The 24,816-nt window shown below is 39.5% G+C and overlaps 2 protein-coding genes across 2 annotated transcripts; both read right to left on the bottom strand.

Annotated features, from left to right (window-relative positions):
- Positions 1-223: 223 nt before the first annotated feature.
- On the bottom strand, positions 224-6,916 carry LOC111226801 (alkaline phosphatase-like). The gene is made up of 11 exons (XM_022752134.1): positions 6,809-6,916; positions 6,148-6,264; positions 4,585-4,700; positions 4,013-4,187; positions 3,484-3,656; positions 2,963-3,088; positions 2,783-2,852; positions 2,259-2,393; positions 1,659-1,850; positions 1,413-1,529; positions 224-762 (listed from the first exon to the last, which is right to left on the bottom strand). Exons 1-11 carry the CDS (start codon positions 6,882-6,884, stop codon positions 491-493), a joined length of 1,569 nt encoding a protein of 522 aa, XP_022607855.1. The 5' UTR covers positions 6,885-6,916; the 3' UTR covers positions 224-490.
- Positions 6,917-10,071: 3,155 nt separating this feature from the next.
- Positions 10,072-19,498, bottom strand: LOC111234489 (alkaline phosphatase-like). Its single transcript, XM_022762652.1, has 11 exons — positions 19,405-19,498; positions 18,554-18,679; positions 16,747-16,862; positions 15,508-15,682; positions 14,357-14,529; positions 13,056-13,190; positions 12,895-12,970; positions 12,303-12,437; positions 11,956-12,147; positions 11,572-11,688; positions 10,072-10,346 (listed from the first exon to the last, which is right to left on the bottom strand). Exons 1-11 carry the CDS (start codon positions 19,496-19,498, stop codon positions 10,072-10,074), a joined length of 1,614 nt encoding a protein of 537 aa, XP_022618373.1.
- Between the last annotated feature and the right edge of the window lie 5,318 nt (positions 19,499-24,816).

Below are 24,816 nucleotides of genomic sequence, written 5' to 3'. Positions count from 1 at the left end.
ATGAAAATAAATTGGAAATTCGGGTGAGTGAGGAGGCTATATGGGAAGCTAGAAGAAGATGAAAATTACTTATTTGTTTGGGCCAAATGCATTTGCATTTTCTTATTTTACATCAGGTGAGTAACATCCACTCTTGGTTCAAGCATGGTCTATACACAGCAGAGCAAAACGACGTCCCGAAACACCTTGAAACATGTAATATCATTAGGAAATCAATCCTTAATTCAAAATATATTATAACAATTATATTTTCATATAAATAAACTTAAAAGTCACGGCTCTATGCAGTAGGCTAATAACTAATGTTTTTGTTTTTTTTACAACAAGGTTATCTGAACAAGCAGAAGTTGTCAAAGTTGTGCGACCATGCAGCTTTTAAATTCCACACAAAAAGTACAATTTAAAGATTTTTTTTTTTTACAACCGAAATGTCTGATTGTACAGTTAATCCAATTTCAGAACAAATTCCCAGGAGACTGTCATCCCAGACTTAGACAGAGCAGAGAGAGAGGAGAAGGAGGCCCATTAGGAGGAGTAGCAGGCTTGGGTGGATAACTCCAGCGTGGTTTGGCAGTGTCAGTTTGCAGTTGTCGTAGGGCTCCAGACAGGCAGCGTAAGCCATGACATGGGCGATGTAGCTCTGCTCCTGGACTCCATGGAAGAGGTGTGACATGGGACCTTTGGCAAAGATGGCTACATCCTCTATACCGTGGGTCTCTGAACCCAGAGGGACAGGAGCTTGCTGTTGATAGTCATTATCCGCTGAAGGACAATGGGACAAAGGAGCACCAGATTAGCTGTATCAGAGTTTTCTGGTTCATAAACAAAGACGAATTACAAACCTACAGTGAGAACATAGAGGAGTACTTAAAAAAAGGGGATATCTGACATTTTGATTAAATTCAGTATAGTTAAACTGCAAAAAACTGCATATTACGAGTGTTATAATGTTAGAAATTGTTTGCAGAGCTACTGTAGCATAACTGTAAATTTGATAGTTTTTGGACAGATTGTCTTATCTGTTAAGACAATCATCTATACCTTCAGAGGATCACACTGACACATATAATATGACTTATTTATGTTGGTATTAAGAAATTCCTCTGTTTTTATTTGTGGCTGAAAAAATATTTCTGTCATCTGATGTTTAAAGCTTTTGTCGAAAATACTGCAAACATGTTGTTGACAAACAATTACTTGGTGCACTTCATATAGACGATTGTTAAAGATGTTACATTGCCACTTAAGGGCCTTAAAGATCTGATTTTTATTTATTTTTTTATTTTTTATTAAGTGTGCAGGTGGTGGATCAGTGTTTCTTTGTACCTCTACAGTATGTATCCTGTTACACCACTAGATGGAGCTACTTTATTACTTTGTCTTCTCTCAAAAGATTATCAGTGCACACTTACATGAAACTGACTCATTCACATCTGGGCGAGTTCCATTGACAATCTGGTATCCTGGTCCGTTTCCATACACAGCGGTGGTGAAGTGCTTCTTATCATCAGCTAGAGAGCGAGACACCCCTGCAAATCACAGAACAAATTGGTATCTACAGTTTTCTTTAAAACAGTTACAGTTACAGATGCCTTTCACTTTTTTATTACAAAACCTCCCTCAACTCAGGCTTATCAGACTCTAAAAGTGCATTTTACCGAAAACAGAGTTTCCTCTCGCAGAATATCCTCCGAAGGCAAAGACATGGGAGTGATCAGCAGTGACCACAGACAGGGTGTCCAGCTCACTGGTGAGTTCAGCGGCTCGCCCGATTGCCCGGTCAAACTCAACAGCCTCATACAGAGCTCTTTTCGCCTTTCCTCCATGGTGCCCATGGTCAATTCTCCCACTTAAGGTCCAAAAGGAAGTCATTGATAAATGAACATAAGTAGCAAGCCCATCCTATTAGTGATTCTTCATTTTTTTGAAATCTAAGTCATATTCCTCTTATTTATAAATTTTTTGCATTCAGATATTACTGTGATTGGGACAAAAAAATGATCATGCAACTTCAACAATCTGGCCTAAGTGAAAGATTCCTAAATGAGATATCTACTATTTAAAAACTGTGATCTAAAATGATGATAACTGCTGTTAAAATTACCATAAATACTTAATTTTCTCCCTTTCTTTTACTACAGATGTAGGAAAGTGAATGTGATGTAGCAATTGAACATTGAACACTTTGAATTGACAGTTTAACACTGACTTGATATTTAATGACACTTTGAAGACCTACAGAAAACAGTTATACTTATCTTCCACAAAGAGGAAAAACCCCTTGGGGTTCTTGCTGAGAATCTTTATTGCTTTCTCCATCATCTCAGTGAGGGATGGGTCCATGGACGGATCACGGTCCAATTCATAGCGGCAGTCTTTGGGCTCAAATAGACCTAGATGCAGAGAGAAATTACAGGCCTCATCTTTTAAGATCTAACAAATGCCAAATTTTAAAATGTGTGAGCTCTTCTGTGAAAAATGTACTTGTCTTATTGCTCTAAATTGCAAATCTGGACTGTAAATGAGAAAAGCATCCAGTCTTTCACACTGAGAGCCAGTAGATTCATCCTAAATACCCAATACCCTGAACAGCAGTTCAGGTCATTTAAGCACAAACCTTTAAGGATTTTACTTGATAAATGACTTCAGACTTGTTACTGATTAATTTTCTGCCAAGGGACAAATTTCAGCAGAACCCCTATCCAACAGCTTGGTGGGTCACATAACGTCTGCATCCTTAATTATTACAATGACATAATATAATAATAATAATAGTTCTTACCCATCAGGAAGTCTGTATTTGCTGGATTGACAGCATCAAAATCAGCTTTGTTCCAAACATATTTAGCATTCTGTAGGAAATAAATAGACTTTGTAATAACTCAGCCTCAGAGGGAGAATAACATTTATTCAAACTCAATCACTCAACCTGATGAGCACACTTGTAAAATCTACAATGTACCTTTTTGTTCTTACTCCACTCTATAACAAGATTTTGTCCATCGTTTCGGTCTCCTTTATACTTTGGATACTCTGGGTCTTGTATGTCTCTGGGAAACATGTACTGACGACCTCCCCCAAGAATGACCTGGATTGAGAGACATGTGACAATTTATACTGTATATATTTCAAACTCCATATGTTTTATGTTCTTAGCAGATGCCCTAATCCAGAGTGATGATTACTGTTTGTGGGATTTATTATCAAAGTAGTGGTGAACCATTATTTGGGATGACAGTAGTTTAGTTTGGACAGTCTTATCATTTGTCCAAGGAGATTCTCTGTAATCCTGGTTATAGAAAACCAAGTAGTAGCAAGTCAAAGAAAATTAGAGTAACTGTTTGGTCTTGAACATGACATTTGACCACTCACCGAAGAGGTTTTATCTGGTTTACTGACTAAAGATACTAAACATGCCCAGATTTTTCATTGTTCATTGTTTCACTGTATTTGTTACACATATAGCTTTATATCAAGGCTTACATTTATCTCTGTGTTGTTAATCAGCTGATATGCAATGTCATGGCATCCATTTTGGACAGCCTCGAGGGGGAGGTCGGAGTCAGAATACCAGCCTCGATCGGCAGAGTGAGCATAGGTGGCACTGGGAGAGGCGTGCTGCACTCGAGTTGTTGTGACAATTCCCACAGATTTTCCTAAAAACGAAGCAATGTGATCATAATTAATTTAATGTTTTGTAGACAACATGCAAATTCCACCTTACTACATATTGTTGTGTATTTGGAAAGAAAGACAGTTCAACACTGCAAAATGTCCTGAAAATATTTTTTTCAGGGCATATTTGATTTGATACAAGTGAGGTTGGGTAAAAAGGAAATTTTTTTAGTGACAGCAAAAAAAAAAAAGAAATAACAGAATAATACTGCTCTGTTTGTGCAATTCTCCTTAATGAATAACACACCAACAAGGACCAAAACAGTGTCAGAACTGATCCAAGGCTAAATTAAGCCACTATAAAGTAAAGCTTTGTGGAGCTACACTATATACCTACCTGCTTTCTTGGCACGGTGCAAAACAGATGTGACTTCATTCCCAAAAGTAGCGCTACAGTTGGACCTTGGGGTGGCAGCAGTGACACCCACGGTGCCATAGTTAGCCTTCACACCACATAAGTAAGCTGTGGCTGTGCCAGCGCTGTCTGGCATCTGCTGGTCCACATTGTATGTCTGCAGGGCCAAATACAGTCACACACATTAACATGAACAGTGTTAGCAGATTTCAATTGTGTGTCCTCATTTTTGCAGCAGAGTTTAAGTTATTTCACTTGCCTATGTCCTGCCCATTTTTGTCATCTTTACACCATCAGTGCTGACAAAACTGCCTACATTTCACAATTCACTGACATTTTATAAAACCTGGTGTGATTTGTGTTACAAGTCAAGTGCAAGACTAAGAGCCAACTGATAACAGGCTACTCTGTCACCATGGCATGATATGCAAAACATACAAGTATATTGTCAGTTTGTTAGTGAACTGCATAACTGCATGTGTGGTATCCTGATTTTAACTGTTTAGATACACATTCCCATGTAGCAGTGAATGTGCTGGTCAGAGTGGGCCGACCTTTGACAGGGCCAGGTGAGGGAAGGTATCCATGACCAGACTGGTTTCCTCCCCTGATTTTCCTGCCAACTGGCCTTTGAGGATCCGGGCAGCAGTCACTGTTGGTATCCCCATACCTGCAAGCAGGTGGAAACACACCTGAGTGTTAGATAAAGTCAACCAGGGAGGCACAGAGCTGCCATTGTGCTCAGTGAACCTCATAAGGCTCAGCTGATGTGAGAGTTTAAAGGCTGGTGAAAGACATCTAAGTTATTTACACTCACAAATGGTGGACGATATGCAAAGCAAATACAATAGCATTCCACATTTTTTCTCCTCTACAAACCAGATTATACTTTCGTATATATCGCACGAAAAATCCATGGCATCTTGTACAACATTCCTTGTCTTATCTTTGGGCATTTTCACTCCACTACTTATTACAGATTCTAACTGGAAGAAGCATTAGCTAATTTTCTTTACTCACTTTAAGTATGTGTAAGGAACTACATGTAAACAATGCCATGTCATCATTGTCATATGTGTTATGATTATATGTCACAGCATATGTGTCATATGCTGTATTTCAACACAAATCAGTTAAATGCTTGGGCATCAAATTACTTCTGGTAGCTATAGTTAATGACAGTAGATGTCATTTCTCCATAAAAAAGTATGGCCATTGGATCATTAACACCTAGAACTTTGTAATTTGTTTTCATAAGCATATCAGTAATGGGGTAGTTAAATGTTACTGATCAATCCCAAGCATTGATAAAAATCTAAAACGTGCTGCTATCAGCATGTATGTGGGTTGGGGTGGAGGCAGCTGTAACAATAAATCCACACTTCATCTTTAAATTTGTAATTTGTGCAGTGGAGTTGCCAAATACTGATCTTGGATCATTGAGTAAGCAGAAGGAACTGCACAGGAGTGACTCCTTTATCTTTTTTGTGAGGTCCGAGGGTCATGGCTACAGTTAAAATGTCTTCTCAGGACATATGAGTTCATCTTGTTGGGTATCTTTAACCAGGATATGATTGAAAATATTGTTGGCGGAAAAAGTTCACTTTGCTACATGTTTTTGTTTACATTCACACAGCCTAATCTATATCAGTTTTTTTTTTATCAGAAGTTACTCATAATCTCAAGTAACTTGTATATTAAAGACCTGGCAACCAGTATCTGAAAGTTCAGTTATGCATGATGAACTTGTCTGAACTCTTTGCTGTGATTTGACCTCTTTGCGGCATTCAGATCAGTTACAGAAAAATAAGGGAATAGTGAAGGCTGTGGTTTAGCCTCAGTTCATTTTGTTACGCGTGGCTTTCCAAGCAGTAGTAACCGCTGGTGATCAGATGCCAACATTCATCTCCCTCTACCCATAAACCTTTTTTGGGGTCACATAGTACATTTTGTTCCCTCTTGGTGAACTCAACCGCAGAGATGATGAGACTCCCACTTTCAAACTCCGTTGGCTTCTCTTCACCTGAACAAACGAACTGAACTAAAAAGCAGGAAATGTTCCACAATTCAGAGAAACGTCTTAAGTGGTGGGAGAGAGCTCCTTTCACCGGACTCACCGTCCCCCAGGAAGAGGATGAGGTTCTTGGCTTGGTGGAGATTGGGCTGAACGTTCATGGCAGTGTGAAGAGCCTGCCTTCCTTTGTTGTTCCAGTAGCTAGCATGGAGCTCTTCTTCTATAAGCAAGGAAAATAAAATGATATGAAAAGCAAATTGAAATATGTACAGTGAGAAAAGTAATAAAGGACAGGCAATTTTCTTTTCTTTTTTTTAACCATACTAGAATAATGACACTAAACAAAACGGCCATGAAAACTGATAACAGATAGGAACATCAGAGAGACGACCTTGTCATGGAATTTGAATGCGCAACTTTCTTTTTTTTACATATTATCTTACATTACATTATGTCAAAGTGTCTGTAACAGGTGGATTTGTAATATAAAGTATGATATTTTAGTATAAGTATATTTTCATGCAACTGCGACATGTTCAATCAGTTTCAAATTTAAAAGAATTGCCAACTGATTAACAGTATTTTGGTGCCACCGCAAAACTCTTTCATTATTTAAAATAAAAGTCAATTTGAATATACTTAAGCTTCTGTCATTGTCTTTGTGTTTTCCTTGAAATCCACTTGTGTCATTCCAACGTGAAATCTAAAAGCAATTCTTAGTTTCTGAAGAAACATGTCAGCATCAACATATAACAGATTCTTACCTGAAACACACAATGTCGACTGCACTGAAATAAAAATCAATAATCCAGTGAAAATGAGCTTATGTTTGCTGGCCATGGTGTTGACTATATGTGAATGGGGAAAAAAGTACAGGAGCAGTGCACACATACTGAGATCCTTTTATAGCTGCACCCAAGGAGCAAAGGACACATGAAGGAGCCGTACAAAGTGAGCAAAGAAGTTATATTGAACACACACACACACACACACACACACACACACACACACACACACACACACACACATGGAAGAAGAGGCAGTAAACTGTGTATTGGCATCTAAAAAAACAACAGGCTCTAAATTCTCTTTGAGGTATTCAAATGTGTAGGTTGGGATTAATGATATGCCACATGACAGGAGTTTATGCATGTAGTCCACCATGTTATATCTCTCATGATAGCATGATTCTGATGGCAAAGGTGTGGAAACATCATCTAAGGTACATTTAAAGAAGATTTCTCATACCAGCTGCTTTTAGCTAAATATCAGGCTCTATACTTAATTTCAAGTCGGATAAAGTCCCTTTGTGCACTGAGTTCACAACAGACTGGTGCCAGCAAATTTTTTATTTTTTATTTTAAATTGCTTTTGATATGTGTCGTTCTCAGTACACTTGGCTAAAAATGATACATTCTATTTTGAAGTGGAGTATGTTTTATGTATCCGTGGGACTTATCAATCATTAATCTTAACTGTCATCTAATGAATCCATTATCTGTTTTGTTTTTTTAATTTTATTTTTGTCTTATTAGTTCCAGGTCAGCTGAAGTACAAATGCAGCTGGAATACAGAACATTATCTGGTAAATATTAACCAGCAGAAGCTTTAATAACTATTGTCTTATAGCCACTATAAATCATCATCTAATGATGATGATGGTGATTTCAGGGTTTTATGGCATCTTGCTTATTATTTTGCAATTATACAAATCTCATACAGCTCATATTTGAGATGGCCAGAATTTAGCCAACCTCTGAATAGTTTTCTGACACAGCAACCATTTATATGAATTTGTGGCAGAATTAATTGATCACATGTGAGTCTGTGTGTATATGGGTGGGTCTGACTGCACATCTGTGTAACGCTTTTCAGCAGTGTGGTTGAAAATCCTCAGCAGTCTTGCACTGACTGGCCTTGTGGTTCAGACAGACCAGAACAAGGTTGCACCATTTTTTCTTTTTTTTTTTTTTGTCAGCAATCTGACTTTATGAAAAGTCCAAAAACCTTTCTTTCTGAAAAGAGCAGGACTGAAAGACTCAATGTGTGATGTGTCCTTCGCACAAACATTGCTAAAATTCATATAAATCAAGTATATGATGACAAGTATGACATGGGAACAACATTTCACAGATTCTGTCTCAAGGATACTGTGACCTTGACTTTTTCCTAAAGGTTGATGCCGTGGAATTTGCTATAGCTGGGAATGTTTACTTGAATGTTTCTTACAGTGACTGATCCAATTAAAATTTTCTAGATGGATTAACTTGTGTTAAATGTTTAGCCTGATGAGGTCATAGAGAACAACTGCTTGGCTTTTTTTTTTAAATCAAAAGCTAAGTTAAAGGAGTTATTTGTAAGGTTTGCTATTGCTACATAGCCAATGTTAGCATTAAATATTTACTTACCAGTCTTGCTGAGAGCTTCAGCCAAGCGGTTACAATACGCCCTCTGAACAGTGCTACCTCTTCAGGTCAGCCTGGACCCTACAGTGACCTGGTATCAGAAAGTGACGAGATGGTCCCAACGAGCTGGGGCTAGCTGAGTTAGCATGCTAACTTAAGTACAAAAAAAAAGAAGTGTTAGAAATAGAAGCAAAACAAAAGGGTTTTTCTCCATCGCTGGAGACAGTTCTTGGCGAGTAAAGGAATGAAGTTTGATGCTGAACTTGTAACATTTCTTCTAGACTGGTAAGTAAACAGCTGTTAGTCCTCATGTTGGCTATGCAGCAATGGCAAAACTCACAAATAGCTCATTTAAAGTAACTGGGCAGAGCCCTACTTTTTCTTTGATATTTCTTTATTTAGAAATAAGTAACAGTTACAATTGAATGATGTAACAGTTAAATATCAGTTCCTTTTTAGGGAATTTTCAGAGGGAACCATAAAATAAGGTGTTACCTACAATAAGGTAACATCTTGCTATTTCTACAATGAACTGGACAATGGACTTATCCAGAAAAATGTATTTTTATCCTTATTTAAGTAATATTTGCAAAAACACAATATAAAAATACATCGACAATATTTGCTTACAAAATACATTCATGTACAATCCAAATAGATTATATAATGTATCAAGTGACAGACAATCTGACAGAAAACAGATTTACTATTTGGAACCAAATGAGGTCAAGGTACAAACTTAAAAAAAATCTTAAAAGCTACATGTTTTTCACTCCTTAAAGAGGTACAGTATCTCCATGAGTTCTTGTAAGGTCTGTTGGTGTGGCAGCTTGGCATGGCATGATGGCCTGTAGTTCCAGTTTATGTTACTGTCATATAGTCATTTATTCCATGTACATCAACAGCTGTGTGTCCCATATAAGTGTGCACAGGATGAACAGTGAGGCCTCAGTTTGCTTGCTGGTTTCAAGCTTTTCTGGGTAAAGCCTCAAATTAATGTGTAAAAGGTGAATTACAGCTTCTTGCAAGTGTTTGGTAGTTCTAAGCAAGCAGATCATGCTAGCAGAGATTGTATTTAACTTGAAAAATATTAATAGGATGAAAGTCTAACCAAAGTAATGAAAGAACCAGTTAGTGCAAGTTAGTAGTCACATTGCAAGTACAAGTTGGAAATAGTAAAATACTGTAAATGCTGATGCATCTGCAATGGAAACAATTGTATGGAGTGTTTCTTGAAGAACTGTTTGCATGTGAATTAATGTTAATCTTTGCATAAATCTTATAGTCTCTTCATGTGTTTTAGCCTGCAATGGCTGCCTGTTTGTTAGTATGCACTTGAAAAGGGATATTACATGCATGTTTAAGCCTGCATTTTGCATGCACGGTAGATTACATGTGCGTGTGGATGTACACTGAGTAATCAGCGAGTATGAGTATTTTTCAGTCATCCTATACAGTACTGTATATGTTTATCCCTGCATTCTGACTTGCCAGTTTGTGTGTATACAGTGAATGTGTGTGTAATGTGTGTATGAATGTTTAGTGTTTAAGTGTCTGTATTGCTGCATGCATACAATGTATTTGAGTGAGTGTGTGTGTTTTTTGTTGTGGGTGTTTGGGGGTCATCTGAACAACCAGAGGAGGCCAAGTGAGCCAAACAGGAAGCTTGAGGGTGTGTTCACACACCCAGCTGAGGTGCGGTTGTGGGCGTGAGGAGGGCAGTTTTTGTATGGCTCCAAACAGGCAGCGAAGGCCATGACGTGTGCCACATAGTTCTGCTCTTTCACCCCATGGAACAGGTGAGCCATTGGGCCTTTGGCGTAGATGGCTACATCCTCTCCACCATGCGTCTCAGCATCCAATGGGACTGCAGCCTGCTGCATGTACTCCTCATCGTCTAGAAAGAAAGAGTGTAGAATGAGAGAGTGTAGAATGTAACCAAACCCTGTTTTAGATCATTGTCTGCTTAGATCTGCTTAGAATCAATTGTAAATACAAAACAGATGCTTCAGTAGACTATGTCACCATAAATTAACCATGATGTCAATTCATATTAATTCCTTCATTGTGCCTTAGCATTGCTGTCACAAGAGATTGCTCTGGATTCTCTTTGTTTGTCAGTTCATACACCACTTCACTACATCAGAGAGCATCTTTAGATAACTTTAAGAGTACATTCTACATTCACCTCAGTGATGTTTTTGTGGGTTGTTTGTCCATAAAATGGTGTTTTGCAAATCTTCTGTAATTCACCTAATTAAACTTGATTATAACATTTTCAAAACCCAAAAGGTAATTTAAGTCCTTTTGATAAAATTACAGGATTTACTGCCTGACATTTCTAAAGTGAAGTGTACTGAAAGATTAAAATAACTTTTCCCGCCCCAAAAACAAACAATGCTGGAAAACAAGTATTAAAATGTCTTGACGTTATGATGTAAAAAACCGTCCTTTTGTGTGGTCTAGATAAAGGGTCCTTTTGCAGTATTTTGGATAATTTGTTATAACAGTCTGTTGGAAACCCTGATTCTCTTTCACTAATAATACCTCTACATCTCTAAAAATAACAAGTCATCCTCAGAACGTAGATGCTGACCTTTACAGTGATTCTCCAGATGGATACATAGATTAAGAGAGAGATGACTCTCTCACATCTAATTACACATTCACTTGAGGTGACAGATGGGTTGAGTGTGCACTTTTGAGACACAACTACTGGTTCCAAAAACATAAAATAAGGCCTGTCCATTTAAACAGACAAAATTGGGGGTTTTAAAAGGGTAATTTATCCCGGGATAGAGATATTTCCTTCTTAAAGTATACACACTCATGCAATGACTAAAGCGAGTGGTGCAGAACAGGAGAGGGAGGAACCAGATCATTGCTGTCCAGTGTTCCACAAAGAAACACAAACAGCCTTTTAAAGGACAGTTACATGTACACAATGGCGCCTGTGCACAGAACTCAAGAGAAGACAGCATGGTGCCATAAACATCATATTTCATCTTTGCTTTCCAGAGAAAAACACAGGCATGAGTCAGCCTTAACCACATCAGTTCACGCTGTCTGTACACACATCGGCACAGACGAGCAGCATCTGAAAGGCATTAGTTTGTACTCACAGTAATCCACCATTGTGATGTTTCCTCTGGTTCCATTTATGTGGACATAACCAGGGCCGTTAGCATACAGGATGCTGGTGAAAGGCATTTTGTCATCAGCTTTCTTTGGTGCCAGACCTGAACAGCAAAAATGGCAGAAAGGGTGAGTACTAATACATTGGTCAGGGTATTTTTTCACACAAAGGCAAAATGAGCATAAGACTTGCATGTATTTTATAAGACAAAAAAAATGTTTTAAAGAAACATGCAAGTTACAGAACCATAAGCTTTAATATTATGAAATCACCTCCATATATGAATGTCTAAAATGTATGGTTTGCATCTACATTTTCCTCCCCCTACACTTTCTCAATTTCAGGTTTCTGGCCAACATTTAAGGCTTACCAAAGATGGGATTCCCTCGAGGTGTGTTACCACCAAAGGTGAAGACGTGGGAGTGGTCAGCAGTAACCACAGTCAGTGTATCAGATTCTTTGGTTAGCTGTGCAGCGCGCTCAATGGCTCGGTCAAACATCACAGCCTCCGTTAGAGCCAGCTTGGCAATGCCATCATGATGACCATGATCAATTCTCCCTCGTACAATAACACCACAAAGCAAGTGAATTAGTTCATTCATTCTTTTATTCGCTGAGCTAAAGTATAAATCATCATGCCACCATCTTGACCATAATTCGTCATGATGCTGATAATGATGAGTTCTTAAATTAGAGGACTTTTGATATAATACTCATCTTCCACAAACAGGAAGTATCCTTTGGGATTCTTGCTGAGGATTTGAATGGCCTTCTCTGTCATCTCCACAATGGAGGGGTCTCGAGAGCCATTCCGGAAAACCTCAAATCTCATGTCCTTTGGCTCAAACAAACCTGGGATCACATACAAAAAAGAAGGAAGGAAGCAAATACACAATACAGAATGATTGATAAGATAACAGAATACAAACCAAAGACTTAATTGCTGTCATTTGGAGAAGCCTATTTTCTTTTTTTTTCCCAAATGTAACAACACTTTTAAATGCAGGACAGATCTAAAACAGAACATGTCATCACTGTCATTATTTTATCATTGTAGTAAGGGGTGATAATACCAGCTAATTTTGACTGTACAGAACACCACAGTACGTTACATGGTTGTAAAGATGAAAGCTGGCCTTACTGGAATCCTCTTGATAAGGTTTTATAACTTAGATAAGAATTGTCATCACCTGAGTAATGTTGAGATACAAATGTTACACACATACCTGTCTATCAGTCTCTATAGTGTCAGTGGTGTGTTTTATATACTGAGTAACCTGATTGTGAGCTAACATGTCTGCATACCCACCCATGAGCCGGTCAGTAGTTTTAGCATTAATCTCATCAAACTCCTTCCTGTGCCAAACATAGTGTGACTTCTTGTTCTGTAACACAAATCAGACAACACATGAATCTGTGACTGCTCATCTTTGCAAGATGTGGCAATATCTACGTATTAAATGATCCTACTGGTTTAGCCTTCAGCCACACGTCAATGAGGTTCCTCATGTCTTTGCGGTCACCCTTGCGAGAGTTGGAGGTAGGATACTCTGGGTCTGGGGTACCTTTTGGTGTCATGTACATCCTCCCTCCCCCCAGAATCACCTTAAAGGAATACCAGACACGATGGAATCATTACACAAATCAATCAAATCATTATACAAACTATAAGGCATTAACAAAACAGGGCAGGGGTTAATTAAGGTAGTTAATTATATTAATTTTCCATCAGACGTGTGTAAATCAAAACTGATCTGTGTGTGTTTGATGTGGATATCAGATATAAGACCCAAGTATGGCATACTCCAATGTGGACGTCCACATCTGTATGGTTAAAAAACGCTGCATTGCACAGCAACCTTGTCAGACAATGAGCAAAACTGGATGTCTTCACTGTCTATTTTATAAAAGCTTTTATTTTCAGAAAGCTGCTGGTCATCAGGTAACTGTTGTGTTGTAAAAGAAAGAGTTCTCACACACAACATGAAAACATCACAGCACAATAAAAAGTGTTACAAGCTATTAGCACAGAGCAGCATGAGCTCACCGCATTTAAACCAAGACCATATACAGTCTGTTTTCTTGGTGCACTGTGTAGGCCTAAAGTGAACCCATGAAGTAGTCTAGTGATGTGCTATAAGTGTGGCATAAAACTAAATGTGCATAAATACTCAACCAGAAATCATAGAAGTGGGGGCAACCACCAGCATAGCATAAAAACTTTTTATAACTTCTAACTTTTCTACATTTTAGTCAATGGTTTTTTGTTTGTTTGTTTGTTTTAAAAAATCAAAAAAACAAAACAAAACAAAAATTATATTGTCATGTATCTAAAATAAACGGAACTAAATCTGAATATAATTCTTGGACACATACCTTGCATGCATTATTCTCTAAGGTCCCGTCCTGTTCTTGTTTTATTTTTTTGCCCCTGCACCTTGTCTGTCTATCCTACAGCTGTCTTGTACTGTCTTTAATCATTTAACCAGGTCAAAGTCCTTGTGGTCTGATTGAACTTTGAAAATAAAATGAGTCATATTCCAATAATGTCCCTCATTTACTTCTGAGCATTAAAAAAGTAAGATAAAATGACATTGCATTATCCATCTGAAAATAAAATAATCAAAACAGGCGTACTATTTTAGATAAGCACAATCATTTCGGTAGAGTTGTAGTACAATAATAATATACGTAGTTTTTCTTAAGTTGAACGAATCAAATATCTTATTTTGTAATAATAAAAAGTGCCAAATGGAATTGTTCTTACATACATCAATGTCAACATTGGTGACCATTTGGGTGGCAATGTCGATGCAGCCCTGTTTGCGGGCACTGAAGGGAATATCTGCATCACTGTACCAACTTCGGCTGACAGAGTGTGCATAGGCAGCAGCTGGGGAGGCGTGCTGGACACGAGTGGTTGTCACTATACCAACTGATTTACCTGGAACAAGGCAGAGACACACTCAAATCATAAAAGTGTTGACAATAAAATAAACACAGTGTGAATTTGTTTATTTGAGTGGCACTGATTCAGACTGCATTCAAAGATCTCTTGGAGACAGACTACCCTGGATGAAGAAATAATGACACTTATTCAGTTCTCAGTGCGTGTAGCCACAGCCCTGGAGTCTTTTCTGGCCAAATAATGAAGCCCAGTGGAAGAAGTAGAAAATAAAAGAGTCATAGAACTTGTTACTCTGCAGGAAAGTTATTAAGCCTGCTGCCACAGCAATGAATAAGTGAGAATTTTTTCAAAAGCATTCCTTGTTTGTGATTCAAATAGTTAATAATTCAATTAAAATGCAAATGAACTTGCCCTCTGAAAACTTAGCTTTTTGGGCTTCAACCATTGAGGTTTAACTTGCCTATTGCCTCCAATAAAATATATCAAAGCTTTGCAGCTTCATAGGAAAAAACTAAACAAACACATCAGTACTTCTTAAACATGATGTAACCTAGGTATTTATAGCTACTGTATTATTACTCTGCTATGTACTACACTGACATAATGAGACAGAGACACATAAAGGCAAATTAACACAGAGCAAATATAATATATATGTAATGTTGTTGCACATAATGAGTAGTTAGATAGATATTCCCACACAAATGGCATTTTGTGAAATGGCCACCACCACAGAAGTGAAGGCTGGTCAGTGTGACATGATCTCCTCATTATATATTATTATTATCATTATTATTATTATTATTATATGTCGATGTTCTGAACACTGACCCCATAAACGGTGACACTCAAGTAGCAGAGAACATTCTTATCAGATGATTGTTTTATTCCTCATATTTATATTATGGCTGATACGGTCAGTGTGTATCTTCATATAAGAATGTAATTCAGAGCTGTTCACTTTTCCATTACACTGCCCACCCACTACTTAGCCAAAGTATTCATTGTCTTTACCTTGTGCCTTTGCGCGTCGTAATACTGAGTAGACCTCGTTACCGAAGGTGGTGTTACACTCGTAGGCCACTGCATTGGCGCTGAGTCCTACTGTCTTAGCGTTGGCCTTCACTCCACAGTGGTAGGCTGTAGCTGTGCTAGCGCTGTCTGCTACCTGCTTATCCACACTGTAGGTCTGTGGAGTAGAAACACAAACACAATTAAAGACCGAACCAAAATAAACAGCATTTCCCTTTTAGAAAATGAAATGTCTCTCCTTGTTTGTTGCTCGGTGCTGAGCAGAGGTGAATTGTCACTCAAGTAGTGTGAAATGGGAACAATGGGAGATTTTGTAGGTGGCACACTTAAACCAGGGAGACTATCAACCACTGTTGCTACGTTCATATGTGTAAAACTAGTCTTGTACAACAGGCAGAGGATATTCCTGGGAAAGGTCTACAACATTAACCCAACCAGAAAATTGTGCATTTTTCTTGAATGAGCAAATGCAAAATCTTGTTTGATTATAGGTTAGAACACAGAGACACCAAACAAACTGAATTATGCTTGGCCACAAGAATGAATTGAACTTTTGTAAGACTTTCAATCTGTTTTCACAGTTTTTACCATAATGTCAGCATTTTCACTTAAAGTGTTGATTTAGCTAAATCCCTGATGCTCTTTAACCTTAAAAGAGCAGGATGGTATGAGGCAAGATGTTACATGTTACGAGAAGAAAGCATGTGGAAAACTGACATACACACTAACCCACTGACCCCCCCCCCCGCGTCTTTGTTTGTCTCTCACTCAAACTCTTTCTCTTGTGTGTCATGCTGTACTGATTTACCAAACAACCACAGATATTTATTTATATGCATGAACTCACATTGTCATTATTACTGTCCTTTGTCCCATTTAAACTTACAAATAAACTTAAGCATGTGGTAGAAAAAGCTTTCACTATTAAAAGCTATAATAAATGTTAATCTGTAAACAGGCAGGGAACATGTATAGGTATTCATTGGTATATTATGAATATGTTTATTTTCATCCCAAAATACTACTGAGGGTAAAATTTTTAGGCACCAACCGTGGAAAAAAATGAACAGTAAAAAAAACACTGGGTATTTAAATCACAAAGCTTTAAATGGTGCATGTAGTGAATGATAAAGGTACTCATTGGACTATAGCAGACAAGAATTGCAGTCCACATTTTGATAACTAGTTGACGAATAGGGGCAGATGATCAACAGGTCAGACCTTAGACAGGGCCAGATATGGGAAGGTGTCCATGGCCAGCACCGTCTCCTCCCCTGATGCACCCTCCATCTGACCTCGCAGGATTCGAGCTGCCGACACTGTAGACACACCCATACCTGGGAGAGAACGATTTAAAGGTGCAATCATTGATATGCTCTGGCTAAATTTAGTTTAGATTCATCTGAGTCTACTGACATGTTGAATGACAAATTAAAGATGCAAATGTTTTAAGCATCTACGAATGTGTTCATATTCACATGTTGTTTTTGAAAGTTGAACTGTTCTAACCCCACAGAGCAATGATTTAATGAACTGTTCTCTGTCAAATTTCTCAACATTAGAATCCAGACCAGAAATATTATAATGTGTTTGTTTTAAAATCTCAGACTATAACTGCCATACTGAGGAAAAACACTGATTCAGTAATTCCCTCAGCAAACAAAGTCAAAACATGGCAAGGTCATTAACCTCAACTGAATCCACAAATGAACGGGGCAGTTAAAGCAGTGGTTTTCTAGGAGAACCACATTTTCAAGCAAATTCGTCACACAGGCCAAAACTGACTCTACCAGGCAACTATTCAGACCATTATTTGTAGAACATTTTCCTATACAGATACTGCTAAGTAACTATTCAGCATGTATTACATACAAGATACAATATATACCTTTTGATCACTTTTTCAAAAACTATTTTCTTTATGTGGTTCCCACCCGAGACTTTAAAAGCCCTAGTTGAAGAAGCCCAAGTCGCTGTGATGCAATGCGCTCTCCCTTAAACATCACAGGCTCTGGGGCAGGGCATCACAGATGAGATGCACAAAGAAAACTCAGCCCCGACCACCCAGAAATATAACTAAGAAGGTTTGATTTAAAGCAGATATTCTAGTAGTTAACAGGAAAGAGCACTCTTAAATCTCGGCCTCAAAAAAATTACTTTCATGCCTCACCAGCTGTAAATATATCACACGTGTGACAAGTCAGTGAATGCCAGACTACACTACAGAAGGATGAGAAATGTGGCATGTCAGCATATTCAGAGTGACAGCCGCGCCCTGCACTAATTACTATTGTCACCTTAAGTGTCACTCTACTACCTGAGCTCCTAAAAATACCATCTTCAAGAAGTCCTAATCTCTACACAACAAAATAAGTTGTTTATCACTGCCTTACAACATTAACATTAATTTGGAATTGGGTTCCTGGGCACCTGATGAATTTAAGTCCAATATTTCCAAGTAAGTGTTCAGTGGGTTTACCAAAGTTTGCTGCAAACAGCTGAACACTGTGTTGGAGATGCCATTGATGAGAGCACTCAAAGTGACCCAGGAGCGGAAAGATGCTGGAACTAAGAGGAACCGTCGAGTCACATGGTAATGATGTTTTGTCAATTGATGCATTGTTACCATAAAACTTTTTTTAATGCAACTAAAAATACTTAGAAAAATAATTTTTATGTTTAAAATAAACCAACAGACAGTCATTACCCACAACTGTTTGCTTGTTAAATCTAAGTAAACTTAATTTATTTTGAGCGTTTGAACAAATCACCACAGCTGTCCAGTTTTATGACAACCACTGGCTCATTTGTGTTTACAAATCTAGATACTTCTCATACACAGTCCACTGTCCAAGCTACTTTCCCTCTATCCATTCTGAGCACAGCAAACCCACTGTAACTCAACACACTTGAGCTCTGCTGCATGTTGAGCTGTATTTGTCATTCAGTAGCTGTCAAAACCTCACCTACAACCGAGTCAGGACTTAATGTTTGCTGTTGTAGATTCCATAATAATAGCATGACCTACCGTCACCGAGGAAGAGGATGATGTTCTTGGCCCGGTGATTCCGAGGGTGGAGTTTCAGTGCAGCATCCAGTGTTGCCCTTGCCTGAGCATCCCAATAAGCTGGCTCCTTCTCAAGTTCATACAGTGCTGCTCCATGGAAACAAAACAAAGATAGAGAATTAGATGAGTGCGTGGGGAGTATGGATGGAGCCGGGTGGATTTCAGAGATTTCACAGGTAGAGAACGAGGCATGTGTGTGATGTTCACTGCTTAGTATGAGTGTGGCGTTTGCATTGTGTGGATTGGTAAAGCTCTGGTGCACAGAAGCTTCAAGTGAATTCAAGTGTGTCAGTGGGTGTCTGCATGCTCATGTATCTCTCTCTGCCTTTCTCTGACACTTTAAATTATATTTTGCCTTCAGGGTAGACAAGAAAAGGGGTTCCTCCAGAGGTGTCAAAATGACAAAAAACAACCAAGAAGAGACTTTGGTGTCTGTCTGTTCATGCCCACTGAGAGGCTCACTGTGAAGGAAGTCTAAAAGGAACATTCCTCCGGCCACACACCAAAACAACGGAAAGACAAACAGTCCACCCCACATTTTTACATAAACAGGTAGATACAGGCAAAAATATACTCACACACTCTTTTGTGCATCTAAACCGACAAATTCTCTCCATTACACCTACACACCTGCGTACGTGCTCATGGACCACTGCAGCTGACGTTCTCAAACACAGTCTGTCCTCACACACTCATCCTTTCCCAGGTTGAGGTTACCTGGTTAAATCCCTCTGTGCGTCCATTTGTTTGCCCACAAAGTGCTACTAATATCCCAACCGCAGGCAGCAATAATAACTCTGTCATGTCCTCACCTTGGCTCTCCACAGCAGCCCGGCCCACAGCCAGCAGAATGGGGCACAGAAGGATGAGCAGGAGATTGGGGGCCCTGCGCTGTGGTGTCTGCATCTCTAATCCAAGCAACCTGGATGCTGGAGAGGTTGACACAGCCGGCTTTCAGAGCAGCACGCCGAGACCGACAGGCAGAGGCACAGAAAGAGAGTGTGTGTGGCTGCTAAGACCTCTGGCCCTTCCTTTTTAAAGCCCCGCTGGGTGTGTAGTAAGGAAGGGCCCACGACAGCTCATAGGCTTAGAGCCACAAAAGAAGGAAGAGAGAATGAGAGAGAGGGAGGAAGAGCCAAGGGAGAGAGAGAAAAAGAGACAGAGCAAGGACCACACAAGAGTGCCGTAGCATCACAGCCCCTCTACTCATTTTGATTCATCAAAATGCACCACCCCCTTTGTATTGTTTTAAAAGGTTGCTTTAACATAGTTCTACCCCTTTTCCGTGAAGTGTGCACGATAGACATTTACATGTTCCTTTGATGTGGTAAATGTATAATGGGTCTTTTTATGCAGCAGCCCCTTTAATGGGGAGAGAAAAAAATAGCTGCCCAATTTGTGTTGGCATCCATCACGACACAAATCATAACCATGTCTCTTTCCATTTCTTTCCCCCCATCCACTGGAAAAAACAGTCCAAGGATAGAAAGGAAACAAGGTCCAACCTATTCTTCAGAATATCATGATTGAGTCTTGATGTGCTCTGCTCTTCATGTCAGGAAAATGGTCATATTTCCACCCCCCCACCCCTCCTCAGAATTCTTTGCATTTAAAAGACCCCAATAATTTCTTTCTCTCTCCAAGTCAACTTGGCTGTTTTTCCATGGGAAGTAAAGTGGGTTTAGCATTTTTCTTTCGTGAGGTAGTGGAGACCGCCGGCAGAATGAAAATGTCTCTCTTCTACGCAAACACAACAGTTAATGTGTGAAATGAGGTGAGTTGAGCCAACTTTGCTCCACACGACCAGAAGAATCAAATTCCCAGCGAACGGCTCTCTCGCCTCCTGAACCCGCGAGGCTGAATCTCGTTACAATTGAGAGCTCTGGAAGACCTCTGCTTTCTGCCAACCACTCACCCGTTGCCAACAGGGGTTTGCAGTTAGTCACATGTGCCTAATCAAGAGTGCAATAAAATCATAGCAGCAATCTGGGTAAGGAGGCCTCACATGATGTAGCCCACACCACATGAACTGGAAATACCGGCAGCAATGTGCTAAAGCGAGGAAAACTTGTGGAGGCCTGTCAGTCTGTCCATTTGTTACGGGCCTGCCCCTGAGAGAAAGTCTCGCTTATGTTGGGAAAGTCAAATTAGTTTCCTGCATGACAAGCGTAAACACCTGGTGGCTGTTTTAGGTCTCAGCATGGATCATCCATCCACCGAAAGGTGCTTAGGCGCTTTTGTGGGCTGATTATATGGCAAGCTTAAATAGCTCATGGGAAGGCAGTGAACTCCTGGGAATTTAGAGGACTAAACAAAAACAAAGCAAAGCACAACAGTTTAAGAAATCTAGTCCAAATGTATAATTTATATACTATTCAGTAACAGAACATTCAGTATCTAAAATTAACGCCATATACCTCTGATCCAGTCTTATGTTCAGATTATACATAATAAATATAACTTGATATAGCATGTATTAAAAAAATACAATCACTTATTCACCTATCTCCATGGGGTGGTTATCTACTATTCCTGTTGACAGCAAAAACATATTTCATCTATTTATTCCACCAAGCAAAATAGTCATGACTACAAGCATGCAGGAGCTGTAACTGTAGCTGTAAGATACATGCTGGTAAGAAAAAAAATACATATTTTCCTGGCTTCCGATAGAGAGTGAGTGTATATGGGATATTTATAGTGTAGCAGATGGTGATTTGTGTTCACTATCGAGATCACGAAGCAGAGGAAACTGTACAATGGGGGGTGGTGGGGGGTGGGGGTTCTTCATCGTGTGGTGTGCCTAAACAGAAGACCTGTTCCACCGAACCAAAACATAATAAAACAAAAAAACCTCTTCATGAATATATACTGTAGGATCCAGGCTGCTATATTATCTATGTTATACTACCACTACCAACTGTTGCCAAAACAGTCATGACAATAACTGTATTTAATTGTGACTTCCTGTGTTTCAATCAGATTTGAGGTTGTGAAATTTGTTATAAATAAAGGTAGAAATGCACAAAAAGTAATGGGACATGCTGTGGTTTAAGTGCGCTGACACTGACCATGTAATCACAGCATTTCCAGTTTGACTCCATCTAGGGACTTATGATCCTCCATTCCTCTCTCCCCTCACTTCCTATTAGCTATGTAGTGTCCACTGTCTAATATTGACAAAAGTGGAAGGGCAACCATGTAAAGGGAAGTATATGTGTAGATTTATGACTTTTTATGGCTAAGTTCCTTGCAGGAGCTGCCCTACACTATATGGTTGATTTGCAAAGAACCAAAAACAGATCTTTTTAAAGAATTTGGAAATATACACTGGTTTTACAGTTACACACATACCTCTTCACACACACAAGCACCCCTTCATTCCAGCATCTGGACCCTGAGTCAGACTCCACTACAAGTAAATTAGAAATGTTATTTTCCCCTCTGCTTCCCTCTACACTGCTCTTAACACGATGGGATCCTTTAACCTATGGATTCTGTAAATTACAGTGGTTAGCCAGATTTTGGGTCTAGATTACAACTCATGGAGGGAAATGTTTAGGTTCAGGTTGTCAAAGCGAGGATATACATGTGGGTGGTGCCAGACCACACATTCACATTTTCAAAGAAAGAGCCAAATCTTTTCCCTGAGTTTTAAAAGATAGCTTTTAACAGGATTTTTTTTCAGATATGAGCAAGAGGAAAGAGAGATTGGGTCAAGGATATTGATAGTGAAAGTAGTTGATGCTTGCAATGGTATTTTAAAGAAAGGAAAGAATCAGGCATAGAGTAGGGAAAGAAAGAGGGAAGGCACAGAAAGACTGCCAGATCTTTAACACAATAAACACAGAGACAGCTCTGGTGGAACAATTAAACCAGGGTCTGCAATGATGCCTGTGATCTATTTTGGCCTCAGCACAAACATGAACCCCATTCCCTCAAACACATACTCAGAGTGACATCCAGAAGACAGATGAAGACTATATCTAGTTCACTTTAAGGAGGCACCATAAATGATGTAACTCGTTTTTATGTGAAGTGCTGAGATCCCATCTCTGAATAGTTGGAAGGACAGTCATAAAAGGTTTTACTGCTGCCATGCAACTCAATTGGGGGACAATTAGAAGTGAAATACAGAGAGACCCACATCCCAACTCAAGGCAGCTACTTACAGCAGCTTCGGCAAGAGATTGCCACCTCAACATCAAACAGTCTGACAGCTTTGAGAAAAGGCCCCTCTTAGTTTTTAATTGGACTCATAAAGGAAATATGGAGTTTATCCTAATTAGGCTATAGCATGTGTGTGTGTGTGTGTGTGTGTGTGTGCATGTGGAATGATGGAGTAGGGATGCATGAGATGTGAGCACGAGTGAGATTGAAAGAAAGATTTATGTGTGTATAAGAAAGATGGTGCGTGTGTGTGTGTGTGTGTGTGTGTGTAAACATGCCAGTGTAACTCTCTGTGATGTGTAATAATTGTGGATGGTTTGTTAAGTCTGACTTCAGACCTACAAGTTATGACATGGAAAAAAGTAAATTGCAGTAAACTCATATCCAGGCTCATAGCTCCAGCTTTACTGTGAGCATTGAAGAATATATTGCATTTGACATCATGTCATAAAAAAAATCTTTCATGGGCAAACTGCGACCACATCAAGTCTTTGCATATGGCTGTTGGTATGCTAACCTTCACCCTCCTTGTCACTTTCTTAGCAACATCACAAATATAAAATTGTGACTCACCTGCACGGCCACATCCAGTGAGGAGAAGTAAGCTTATCAACATCATCATCCTGCCTCTGAGCCTTGATACGTCTTCAGTTGTCAGACTTATTTCTCTTTTTCAACACTGTTACAGTTCTCTCCACTTTACTCTTCTTGGCGCTCCACTTCCTTTTCTGTGTCTCTTGCTTTCTTGAGCCTCCAAATGCCTCCAAAATTACAGTACCCCACTCTATGTCCTTCTGCAATAATGGCTGGCAAAGTTTCTCACCTCCAAGGTGTCCAGAGAAGCAATAAATGAATGATGGAAAACAATTTTATTTTCTTTCCACCGCTACCATTTTGTAGCCTTGGCTTGCATCTTTTGTTTGAGATAGAGGCAGAGGAGGTGGGGGAAACACACTTATTTGGAGAGAGACACACACACACACACACACACACACACCCACACACACACACACACCCACACACGTGTATCTGCACTACCAGCAGCACTCACCTTTTTACCGGTTTGCGTCAGAAATACCCATCAAATCAGAGAGCAGACCCATCTCCCTCCCCACGCTGCCCATCTTTTTCCACCACAAAGCATCGACTCAAAGTGTTTGTCTCTCTCAGTCCTTTGTGGACACACATCTGTCAGCTCTCACAGGTTTGGGCTTTTTAAGTTTGCTGCGGGAAATGTCTGGGTAGGTTTCAGAGGAGTCAAAGTGGGACAAAGGGTTTAAGGAATGCAGAGGAATAAACAAGTGTGTATATGGTGTACATCACAAAGACGGGCATGTGAAAACAAACTTGTACTAATGAGCTAAATGTTGATTGAAAACCAGGATTATTCAGGAAGACAGAAACTATATAGAAATCCAGGGAGCCACATTCGTATTCAGGATGGTTGAGCATGGTCTGATGGGAGAAAACAGGAATTTTACCTGCCTCGCATTCCTCGCCTCCCACTCAACTAAGCACTCTGCTTACCCTAGATCTCCTCCACATCAAAGAGCCCTCATTTAAGAGGCCATCACACATGCACAGAAAGATTCAGGGAGGGAGAACAAGAGAGCCGGGAGGAAGGGAAGGGAGGTGGGAAGACGGGGGGGGGGGCAATCCCACTCCTACAGCATACAGAAGTATCATTCAAAACAAATCAATTCCAGCTGCTATTTGCCTCACCTGGCAAGACCTTGGACAAGACCGGGCAGAAACAAGAAACATCCAACAGTTGCCATAGAACAATGCGCAAAAAAAGACTAATAAATCAGTTTTTGTTGTAGTCAGTGGGAAAATAAATGAAATACAAGAGGATAAATGTTAATAAATGAAGGAGTCCAGTCAGTGTGGTGAAACGGCATAAATTTGGAGTTTTACTCTTCTTCCTCATAGCTTTTGTTTTCCCTTTTGAAAGGATGCCAAAGAGAGTTCCCTTTTCCTGCATGGCCACCCAGGAGTGATGCTCATGCTTGTGGGAGGAACACTGTGTCAGGTGGTGAGGTGAGGAGACTCCG

This window comes from Seriola dumerili, unplaced genomic scaffold (genome assembly GCF_002260705.1).
Source record: "Seriola dumerili isolate Sdu_G_001 unplaced genomic scaffold, Sdu_1.0 BDQW01000002.1, whole genome shotgun sequence".
Lineage (NCBI taxonomy): Eukaryota > Metazoa > Chordata > Actinopteri > Carangiformes > Carangidae > Seriola > Seriola dumerili.
This window is presented reverse-complemented; position numbering and strand designations above follow the sequence as displayed.